The following is a 12,202-nucleotide window of genomic DNA, read 5'->3' as shown; positions in this document are numbered from 1 at the left end:
ACTGGCTTAATCCTCAATCCATCCCCAAGCTACGTTTCAAATTTCGTCACGTTTCGAGTCCGTTTGCTATGTTTTTGCTTCAATGTAGGGGAATTTTTCAATGATTACCAGTAACTGGTAATTTGTTTTTCAAAACCCCCTTGAAGCTTTTAGGCTTGTAGGGGAATTTTTCTCCAACTGCAAGTTTTTATAAAACTTGTAGTGGGGGTTTTAAAACCCCCATTACCAGTAGCTTCACTTTAAGTGTTTAAAAACTTGTAAATGAGATTTTAAAACCCCTTTACATGTTTTTATAGCTTAAAGTTGTTTTTATAATGTTAAAATAAAACTTGTAAATGGGATTTTAAAACCCCTTTACATGTTTTAAGTGAAATCACTTGTAAAGGGAATTCTATTTCCCTATTACAAGTAATTTTACTTGTAATTTCTTTTCTAAAACCCGATTTTGCTCATAAAGTGCTTTTTTGAGGATTTTAAACTCGTAATTACATTTTTAAAACCCGATTTTCATTGTTTCATACATTTTAAACTTGCAGTTTGTTCCAAAAAACCCGAATTGCAAGGAAAAACATGTTTTTTGAAGATTTTTAGCAAATTTTTGTGGAGATTTTTTGGGAGATAGAAGGCGTTTTGGATTCCTTCCTATTTCCATGCATTTTTAGACACCTTTCATGCCACATGGAGGTTAAGTTTGCTGGTTTTTAGGTTTATAACAGCAAACACGTTTTTGCTAAAAAACCACGTTTTTCTTCATTAAAAATGCCACGAATCAGCAATGTTGTGAATCGTTTTGACTTGGTATGCTAAGGTATTGAGGTTAGAAAGAGTTTTGGTCATTTTCCATGCCATTTCTCATGCATTTGCTGCCACGTTTTTCAGTTTTGGGCATTTTTTTTTCAAAAACGTGGCTAGGGTTTTAGAATACGGTTTATTTCTTTTTAAGAGATATTCTTCTTTATTTCAAAGATTGATCATCTTTTGGAGAGGCATTTTCAGATTGGAGCAAGGTAAGATTTATTTTCTTCTTGTTTCATTTTTCTTGTTTTCTTGTTTTGTTGTTTCTCCTTTCTAGTTGTAAATTTGTAAATGGTTGGTTCTTCCCTAAAATCGGTTTTTATGAGAGGAAATTCCTCATTTTACAAATAAATTTGTAAAGTAAAGTTGTTCTTCCCCTTTGGAATTTCTCCTTCTTTACTTGCATTCGGGTTTTAAAAAACCCGATTGCAAGTAAGAGGAAAATTAGTGTTCTTCCCTTTTTGGACAAAGACTTAATCTTCTTTGGTCCAAAAATCAAGTTTCAAAATAAGAAAGATGTGTTCTTCCCAAATTTGCAAAGAGATTTGCAAGTGTAAAGAGTTCTACCTCTTGATGTGTTCTTCCCAATCATTTGCAAGAGGAATGTTTTGATGTGTTCTTCCCTTTTTGGACAAAGACTTAACCTTCTTTAGTCCAAAAATCAAGCTTCAATGATTAAAAAATCAAGTTCTTCCCATTTTCTTGAAGATGATCTTCTCAAAAAAAATTCATATTCGTTTCCCTCATCCGTACATACCATTTCATCCACTCATTTCACACTTTCATCCATTTTCCCCATTTAAAGTCTACCTGCGGTCAGCCATCCAGAACCCGAAATTGGTCCAAAATGCACTCATAAAACACTTGAAATTGAGTTTTAAAAGTCCGATTACAAGTGCAAACTTGTAGTTACCCATTACGCATATGAAGTTGCATGTTTGTTCCCACACTTGCAAGTTAATTCTCTTGTTTATCCCACACATGTAATGCAACTTCCAAAACCCGAAATTCACTTGTGAGCTCATTTTTGCATCAATTTATCCCTTCCCTTGTCAGTCCGGTTTGCACACACGATCTACCAAATCAATGGATTAAGGCATGGGCCTTATTTTGCAAGAAGATTTCAAGAATGAAGGATGATACAAAGAAGAGATACAACAACAATTCATGGTTGAGAGCATAGAATGCTTTCAAGACAAAGATGGTCATGACATGAAAAGAGGAAGGCAGCCCGTTCCCTCTTGAAAAGCTAGTACTACCCCAAGCAAGAAGACAAGGATGCAAGTTCCCGTTCCGGTTCAAGATGTCTTTACCAATCTATAATACTTCAAGTTCTAGCATCCTGAAACTACATGAAGATCATCACAGACAAAGGATGATGCAGTTAGAGTCGTGTCTTTAGACACATGGAATAATTTTAGTTATGCATTTGTAATTTCGTTTTGACAAGTTACATGTAAAAGTATTTTTTGTAAAATGCAAGTTACACATTACTTGCACTTTTGTAATTACATGTAAGGCAACTACAAGTTGTGTCCGATTAGGACTGTAGTTGGAATAAGTCTTAGTTAGTTAGAGTAACTCTTAGTTAGTTAATGAAGTCTCAGTTAGTTATTGAATGAGTCTTGGTGGTTGAGAGAATCTCTCAAGTTAGTTAGTATCCTCCCACCTTTTTCTCAAGGCTCCTCTTCTATAAATACTGGAGGAGTCTATTGTAATTTTTATCTTTTGGAAAGCAAGCAAAAACTCTGCCAAATTTACAGCAAGAAGTCTTTGAGCTTATGTATGTGAATTGAAGGTTTTGAAGAATAAGAAAGAAGGATTACTCAAGTTTTGAGTCTTTGAGCTACATGTTTGAGTTTGAATCTTTTTATTTCTTCTATGCAAAGTGTTTCTAAAGGAGCTTAGTCCAATCTGATTTGAAGTCTTTGAGCTGCAAGTAGAGAAGATTAATTAAAATAGGAAACCCTCTTGAAGGAGCAGCAAGTCTTTGAGCTTGCGTCTATTCTTGAGGAAAAATTACTGTTTGATAAGAAATAGCAGCAAGTCTTTGAGCTTGCATTAGTTCTTGTCTTTGTGTTAAAAGAATAGATTATTTCAGTCTTTGAGCTGTTATCTTTTATTCGTTGTAAAATTTAGTATAGCAAAGGGTAGATAGGACTTCCAATAGTCAAGTCTTTGAGCTTGATATTGCTGTCCCGTCCCGAAGGAAGTGACGGAAGTCTTTGCGCTTTCAGGAAACTTCATTTCCTTTCTCTCATTTCACTTGAAAGTAGTTACTGCTGTTCGTTTTCAATCGCTATCCTTTTCTGTGAAGAGAAAAGGATATTGTCTTTCTTGAAGAAAGAAGAAAGATTGCTGTCCCATCCCATTTTATTTTCCAAGTTGTAGTTAGATAGGGGGAGCCTTCCCTTAATTAGGAGAGTTTTTACTCGTGTGCTGTGGTTGAAACCACAATTTTGTATATTTCCCCAAGTGTACAAAATTTTCAACCAACAAGCTTCCAAGGAAGGATGGGATAACCACACTTTTTCAAATCTAAGAGGGAAGTTTCTCTTAGCCGAAAAAGAGCTGGCAGTAAAAGAGATTGGATAATGATCTGAACCAATTTTGATAACAGATGCAAGAGAACAACTATACTTGGCTAACCATTCAGGAGAAATTAAGGTTCTATCTAACTTAACTTGAATCGGGTCAGCTCCAATTCTTCTATTAGTCCAGGTATAGTTAATCCCTTGAAGATCCAAATCCATAAGAGCTTGATCATTAATGAACTCCATAAGGTCTTGTTTACCATCAAGCTGCAAGGGGAGACCTCCCATCTTCTTTTCCTCTTTTAGCAGAGTATTGAAATCTCCCATTATTATCCAACTTTGATCAGCAAACTTAAGTCTGTCTTCAACAAGGCTTCTCCAATATTGAGCTCTCCCAGTTTTGGTATTAGGCGCATAGACATTAGTTAACAGCCAAACAAAGTTATCCTTGATATGCTCAAGCTGCACAGAGTTCCTATTAAAAGCAGAGATGATTTCCTTACCTTTAATGGTTTTTTTGTTCCAAAAAATCGCAATTCCTCCAGAAGCTCCCTCCGAGCTAGATCCTATAACTCCATTATTTTAAAAAATTCTAATCTTTTCCACTTTATCCTTACACATCTTGGTTTCCTGAACAAGGACCACATCCGGTTTATGATCTCTTATGATGTTTTGTAACACATCCTGCTTATGAGGGGCATTCAGCCCTCTGATATTCTAGGAGATTATCTTCATACTTTAACCGGAGATAGGGCTGACTCGATAGAGCACTGTGTTCCATCAGCACGGTTCTTTCAACTTTCCTGTTCCCTCTGATGTTTTAGAGATGGTCTCCCCTGCTTTTTGTTTTGACTTCCAACATCTGCCTTTTTCTTATTCTTGCTTCTAGTTGAGATACCTCCATTAAGTTCCTCCTTATTCGATTTACCCTCTTTCGTACCAAGAATCCTAAGATTTCTTTCCAGGATATCCATTACCACACTATGTGATGGGGATTTACATTGGAGAGGCTTTGGGCTTCCATTGGTTAGAAGCAATAAGGGCTCGATATCAGAAGGGTTAAACTCTTGAGCTTCATTGAAGTTTTCCTCAATTGATTTTGAGAAAGAAGAAACAGGCACAACTTCTTTGGGACTTACCTCTTCCTTCTCCTGACTGACAGAACCAACCTCCTGCTCCTCTGGATCATTTTTGTTGTTTAACTCTCTTCCTTGCTCCCCTTCTTTAGTACTCTCTGTTTGGTTATTAGAGCAAACACAATCCTGATTTTCATTATTACTGTTCTCACCCTTCTTAACCTCATTTTCTAGTTCCATTACTTCCTTATTTGGATCACACTCAACTGATGGGTCTCCTTTTTTCTCAATCGTTTGCCATTTCTTTTTATACTTCACATTGTTGTCGGTCTTGTTTTCCTTACTCTTCTTAAGCGGACATGATTTTGCCCAATGCCTCGATTTTTTGCAATGGAAACAAGCAAACGTTGAGTTTTCTGATGATGCCGGTGTGACTAGGTCTTCATTCTGTACCGGTGCAATCTGTGCCGATTCATCTATAATCATTTGTACTCTCAATGATTTTCTGTAATCTTTTATTATAACATCTATATGCCTTGCTTTTAGATGATTAACCAAGAAATATTCCTTCATCACTTCTAGGATCAAACTTGCCAATATACTCATCTCTTCTAATATAACATTTGCTTCCAAATATTCTGAAATACTTAAGAGTAGAAATATGACCATACCATAGTTCATAGACTGTTGTTCTTCAATCACTGTTGAGTTTTCTGATGATGCCGGTGTGACTAGGTCTTCATTCTGTACCGGTGCAATCTGCGCCGATTCATCTATAATCATTTGTACTCTCAATGATTTTCTGTAATCTTTTATTATAACATCTATATGCCCTGCTTTTAGATGAATAACCAAGAAATATTCCTTCATCACTTCTAGGATCAAACTTGTCAATATACTCATCTCTTCTAATATAACATTTGCTTCCAAATATTCTGAAATACTTAAGACTAAAAATATGACCATACCATAGTTCATAAGGGGTCTTACCGATTTCACTTTTGATGTGAACTCTGTTGAAAGTATCAACCGTTGTATTCACTGCTTCTCTCCAGTATACATGAGGTAGATTTGCTTCCATTAACATTGTTCTTGCTGCATCTAGAATAGTTTTGTTCTTCCTTTCCACAACTCCATTCTGTCGGGGTGTCCAGAGTGCTGATAGTTGTCCTTTAATTCCATTCACTTCACAGAATGCATTAAATTCTCTAGATGTAAATTCTCCTCCTTGATCTGATCTTAAACATTTGATTTTCTTGTCAGTTTCATTCTCTACCATTGCCTTGAATATCCTAAATCTTCCAAAAGCTTTTGATTTCTCCTTGAGAAAAGTAACCCAACACATTCTAGAATAATCATCAATTATTAGGATAAAGTATCTATCTCCTTGTAGACTTTTTGTTCTTGCTGGACCACACAAATCAATATGAATTAAATCAAGAATACTATTGGACTTCTCAGTAATGCTCTTAAATGTTGTTCTGACTTGCTTTCCCATTTGACATTCCTTACATACCGGATTATGAGGTTTCACAATCTTAGGTAAATCCCTTACTGCCTTAGTTGAACTGATCTTTACAATGCAATCAAAATTCACATGACAGAGTCTTTTATGCCATAACCAACTTTCATCAATGTGTGCAATCAAACATGTCTTATCACTGGTATTCAAGTGAAAGATATTACCTTTAGTCTGATTACCGATTGCAATCTCCAATCCAGTTCTGTTTATGATTTTGCATTTCCCATTCTTGAATTGTAATTGAAATCCTTTTTTCACTAACTGACCAACACTCAAAAGATTATGCTTTAAACCTTCTACATAATAAACATTGTCAGTATTGTGCTTACCATCCAAAGATATAGTGTCTTTTCCTTTGATTAAACAAGCTTTATCATCTCCAAACCTTACTAGACCTCCATGAATTTTCTGAAAAGATAAAAATTTGCTTTTATCACCAGTCATATGATGCGAGCATCCAGAATCTATAATCCATTCATCCTTTTCTTCAATTTTTGCTACCAGTGCCTGCTCTACCGGTTTGACAATAGGTGTCGGTTGATCTTCTTTTATTGCAACAAAAGCCCATCTGTTATCTGCTAGATCTTCATCTGAATCATCTGTAACACCTTCATCTGCATAGTAACATGACATATCTATTTTTCTTAAATCTGTATCTCTGATATTCATGGTTAGGCTTATATGATCTTTTTGCTTCCTCCCTTAGTCTTGCATGTCTATCAGGACATCTAGATGCCATATAACCAACTTTATTGCAATTAAAACATTTGAAAGGTGCTTTACCTTCATACTTACTTCCTATTGGACCTTTAGGCATTTTCCTTGCAAATAGTGCTCCAAGTTCTTCAAGTTCTTCATTTTCTCTCCTCATATCTTCAAGTTCTTTTGCATAAAGTATCTTCCAATTAGTTTTGTCAAATGATGATGATGTTGATGCTGATGATGATGCTTTAAAAGCTAAATCAATTTTCACAGTAGCAACAGGACCAAATTCCTCAAGCTCAAATGCTGAAAGTTTTCCAACCAAAGTATCTCTAGAAACTGAAGTATTAGGTATTGTTCTCATTTCATTAATAGCAATCACTTTCATTTTGTAAGCCGATGGCAATGCTCTTAAAACTTTAGACACAATTTCATCTTCACTTAAGGATCCTCCACAGCATTGTATTCCTAAAACAATTTCATTAACTCTTTTCATAAATGCAGAAATTCTTTCATCTTCTTCCATTTTTAAATTTTCATACCTGACCCGGTAAAATTCTAATTTTGCAATCTTGACAATGGTATCTCCTTCATTTAGTGTTTTCAGTTTATCCCAAATAGCTTTAGCAGTAGATCGGTCTAATAATCCCATGATTTGCTGATCTGATAATGCGCTCAAAAGTGCTTCTCTTGCTTTGCAATCATTGTCCATGTCCTTAGCCAATGTTGGTGGATGAGGTTGATTTGGAACATGAGCAACATAGCCATTCTTAGTAACATCCCATATATCTCTTCCAATGCAGTTCAGATGTGTTTCCATTCTGATCTTCCATATGCCATAGTTAGTTCCATCAAGCTTCGGACTATCCTTCCTGAAAATATTTGTTGCCATAGGATCTTCTCAAGCTGTTAGGCCTCTGCAAAAAGAGGACTTTGCTCTAATACCAATTGTTAGGTCCCAGGAAGGACAACTGAGATGGGGGGGGGGTTTGAATCAGTTGTGAACCAGTTGTCAATAAATTGTAATCCAAATGCAAATTATTCTAACTTAAACTTAAATGCCGGTAAACCAAACTTAAGTGTCGGTAAAACAAATTAACAGATATAGTAGTACCGGTTAAGCTCTGAACATGAGTGTCAAAACACTTTCATAACCTTCCTTTAACCTTCAAATAATGTCTACATGATTCGCACAAGGATCTGCTGATTTTCGCTCTTCAATATTCGAATACACTCATACCATAACCATATCCCAATCTTCAATAAGATCTTACAATCATTTATACAAAACCTAAGACCAAATGTATAGGTCGGTTCACTAAAGATATTACAATTAAATTAATTACAAATAAGTCTTGATGCGATACAACATGTCGGCTCAATACATTTACCACAATATCCAATCAATAAACAATCTCCATAACGTGTCGTGCTGATCTGGAGTATTAGTCCATAACCTAGACCTATCTACCGGTAAAAGCAAATCTGTCAACCTGATTAGACCAATAAGCAAAAACACCAAATCAAAACTTCCAATCTAAGTCTTCGACATAACCAAATGATCTCCAGATGATAACAAGTCATCATCGCTGCCGGTGAACAATATAACCTGCTAGTGAACGCATATCGGTGACTGTGCAAAAGCCACTAACCATACCGGTGAACATAATGTAAACCTCCAAGAAGATAAGTGTTGACATCAATGACAAAACCAATGCAAAACATGACTAAGTCATCCATATTACCAACACCTCCAACCTCTTCTCCAACCTCCTCCAATTTCACCCTTGATATCTTCAGACTCAATCTTGACCGTTGATTCATGTCACCTCACCCTTGGCCTTGGAAATCCTATAAATATCCCCCATTTTGGAGCACAAAGGATCCCATCTCATATCAATTTAAGCATTGTTACTATAGGCATATCCATTCTAGCATATCATTTAAGCATTGTTATTATAGGCAATTGCATCTTAGATCTAGCTTAATTTGATCATTTTCTAGAATAATTGTTGAATCATGTAGCTTAATCAATCTCTATTCTAGCTTAATTGCATCATCATCATAGCTTAATCATGCATATCATTAGCTTAATTAGCCTCTTGGATCAATCTAGCATAATCAATCTCATCTAGCTTGAATATCATATCATTTTAAATCCTTCGTCTAGGTGTAGTCAAGTCACTGGAATTGCTTATCCAGATCTGAGAGCAAATCCACTCTCGCAACTCTTAGGAGGCGATAGGTCGCTTTGTCAGGGTTTATTTTTTGTTTGATTTCAAATTGCTAACCATGCTTGTAATGATCTATTGAGTGTTTGTGTTGCAGCTGCAGGTACCCTACTTCACACACACGACAATAGGCTGTAATAAAAGATTCTTATGATGACACTGAATGTTGCTTTCTCCATATTAGAGATCTACAAGCTTTCTTTGTGTTTACAATTTGAATGTTTTGGGTAATCAATTGATGAGTTAAACACACAAGAAGGAACAATGAAATTATAACAGAAATAATCAGCACTAGCTTAGTGGTAAATCCTCCATCCATTGCAAAAATTCAATACAAATATCAGGCTAGCTCATTAAAGTGGTATCGAAACATGAGAGTGTATAGAGGACTCAAAGCGATTTTTAAGTTTTTCTCATTCCAATCAGGCAGGTCAAAGCACCAGTAGATAACTACTTTACCGTCAGCAAATCAAATTTTCAAAGCATTATTGACAAACCTTGTGAACAAATGTCAACTGCGGGCAGAGGTTAACGATGTCATTTAATTACAATTTATATATTCAGTACATATGTTTCTATGCAAAATTATATTTGGAAATCTTTGAAGTTAAATTCTTTGAAGTCAAAATTGATTGGATGACTGAGAGTTTCTATCTTATTTGTTTAATTAATTTTCTAATTTTCAGGAGGTGGAATTAAACCCATCTAGAGCATGATACTTGTACAACCCAACAGGATAAGGCTTGGATGCATCTTAAATTTTAATACCACGGTTTTGGCACCTATTGAAGCATGTTTGACCTGGGATATATGCTTTTTGAGCTGGTATATTGTTGAAATACAATGACAAATAAGGTACCATCTAGTTTGGTGTTTAAGCATTCATAAAATAAAATTAGTTTTCATTTATTAAGCTTGTCATTTATAATATAGGGGCTCCCACAAAAATAGTCTTGAAGATAAGAGGAACAATTGTAAGAATATGGCCCAGTTTCAAAACCCAACTGACGCATGACAAGGTTGTACTGTAAGAATAATGGTACATTCTTGTACAGTTGCAAGAACATGACCCAGTTTCAAAACCCAGCTTTAGTATGACGAGGTTGCACTGTAAGAAACGCAGTGCATAGTTGATCTGTCCAAGTTTAAAATGATGTATGTGATGCAATCTTACTCCACACAACCCAAACTGTTGAAGATCAATTTACAATCTAGACCAACAAGACTATGGCAATTCAATAGCAACTCCCATGTTGATGGGAGCTAATAGGTTGGAATCCTAGTATGTCAATGAAAAACAACAAAGCGTAAGGGTAAAGGGAAAATTATAGCCAAACACAGTGGGAGGTAATCTGACAGAGAATATCCTTTAGAAAAAATAGATAGGAAGGAGCAGTTGAGTGGAAATTGGAGCTGACCTGAACATGACCATGGGATGTGAATATTCTGGGCACAGAAAATTCTGTCTTCCTGGTGGGTTCTTCTGCCCTGAAGCTGTGCAACTTGGCAATTTCCCATTAATTTCTTTTCCTTCCACTCATCCTTCGAAATCTTTCTACAATTTCTCTTATGTTGTTGGTGGCTTTGTTGGAGAGTGTTGGAACATTTTGGAGGGACGTGTATGGCAGGAATTGTTGTGAGGTCGTTGTAGGCCATCACACATTGAGATTGAGGTTGAGATTTATGGTCACAATTTCCATCCAAAACGCACAAACACAAGCACAGAAGAAATAGTTTTCGATGACGAATCTCTGAAATGTGAAATCGAGTAGCCATGAAAATCTCGGTAAAGTGAAATTTTTGGAGACAAACCATATCAGGTCGAATCAGCGATGATATATATATACATTATACGGTCAATCTGTTGTTTATTTGAATTTATCTCTCTTTCAATTTTATTAATTTGACATCAATGAAAAATAGGTAAACTCTAAGGTCCCTACAAAACTAAATCTCTAGGTTTAATAAATATTATAATAATTAATGTACCAAATTTAAATAATAAATATGGAAATAATTTGATAAATAAACAAAATAAATAAAAGGTTAAAATTGTTTAGTTTTTTATTTGTGGATGGTGAGTTATCTTATAATAGAAGAGAATCCTCTGTAAAACACCAAACATCAAGAATACAAATCCCTTAAAGTCTTGCATGCAAAAAGTTGTGAATCTAGCTGGAGACAAGTGGCGAGGGTTCTATTTTATTTGGAGTAATAAAATAACACCTCCACAAAAGCTAAAACATGGCATATTTCATGCATTTACCCATCATTTGCATGTCAAATTGTTTCAAAAATGGATTTTTGTTTACGGACATTTTGATGTCATTGTAGATGCCTCTCGACATAAATATAATATATTTAAGTTTTAAATTTCAAAATAGAATCTTTGTTATGAAATTTGATACAGATCTCTTTCTATTTTTCTTGTCATGAAATGTGTACAGTAAATAGTCTTCTATATGTTGGGATCTAGGATACCATCAACCTTGTAAATCCATTTAATTCATTATTTTTAATATTGTTTGTAATTCACCCATAAAGGGTGGAGGGTTTCATCCATAGTGGTAATTAATATTTCGCTAATACTTTTAATAAGTTTTTATTAGACTCGATAAGTGTTTATTTACCAAAGGAGATGATGAGTTACTTACATTAGATAGGCATCACAATAATAATAAAATGGTAAAGGTGAATAACCTAGGCATCTACCTTGGAAATCTACTATTCTAGGTGTTATGACATTCGTCATAAGTTGTGAGAGCATATATGACAACTATGACACTTGCCATAAGATTCTATGACAACTATGATAGCATATAAGATGGAATATTTGCTATTTTGGTCCCTAGACACCCATATATGAAAGATGTCTTATGACAATTGTAAGAGCATCAATAAGAGGTCATTGTGAGCTGGAAAATGATGATTACAAGGTGGAAGGCATTAGGTTTTCAATATTGGACACCATTCTTTGTGGTTGTATGATTTTCTTATAAATTGGGTGCTTGGAAGTGAAGTTTCATCAAGTTTGTTCAAGTTTTGTTTCGCAAGGGTTACGCTACCAAATTGAAGATTGAAAAAGAGTTTAGAGTGTTGTATTGTAATGACTTGTTATTGATAATACAAGGCAATCATCTCCTCCTCGTGGATTATTTTCTCGAATGTATTTCTCCACATAAACATGGTGTTATGTGATCAGTTTTTTATGGTGTTATATTTTCATTATTATTGTTGATTTAAACTTCATTTGGTTATCACGTATAATATATAGTATATATAAGCTTCCATTATTGTTGTTCACCTTTATTTTAATTTTTGTAGATTTGTGATGATACCATG

At 35.0% G+C, this 12,202-nt stretch overlaps 1 protein-coding gene across 5 annotated transcripts in view; it reads right to left on the bottom strand.

Annotated features, from left to right (window-relative positions):
- The window catches only part of LOC131071684 (uncharacterized), a 413,522-nt gene extending 402,836 nt beyond the window's left edge, over positions 1 to 10,686 (bottom strand). For all 5 annotated transcript variants that reach the window (XR_009112578.2, XM_058007624.2, XM_058007625.2 and 2 more), the window contains exon 1: positions 10,279 to 10,686. Coding sequence is in view for 4 of the 5 variants with exons in the window: in XM_058007624.2 (XP_057863607.2) it covers positions 10,279 to 10,675 (397 nt within the window). In the remaining variant the exon portion in view is untranslated. The remainder of the gene's footprint in view (positions 1 to 10,278) is intronic.
- Positions 10,687 to 12,202: the final 1,516 nt, after the last annotated feature.

Source organism: Cryptomeria japonica, chromosome 10 (assembly GCF_030272615.1).
Source record: "Cryptomeria japonica chromosome 10, Sugi_1.0, whole genome shotgun sequence".
NCBI lineage: Eukaryota > Viridiplantae > Streptophyta > Pinopsida > Cupressales > Cupressaceae > Cryptomeria > Cryptomeria japonica.
The sequence above is the reverse complement of the archived record's forward strand: the minus strand, read 5'-3'. Positions and strand labels throughout refer to the sequence as shown.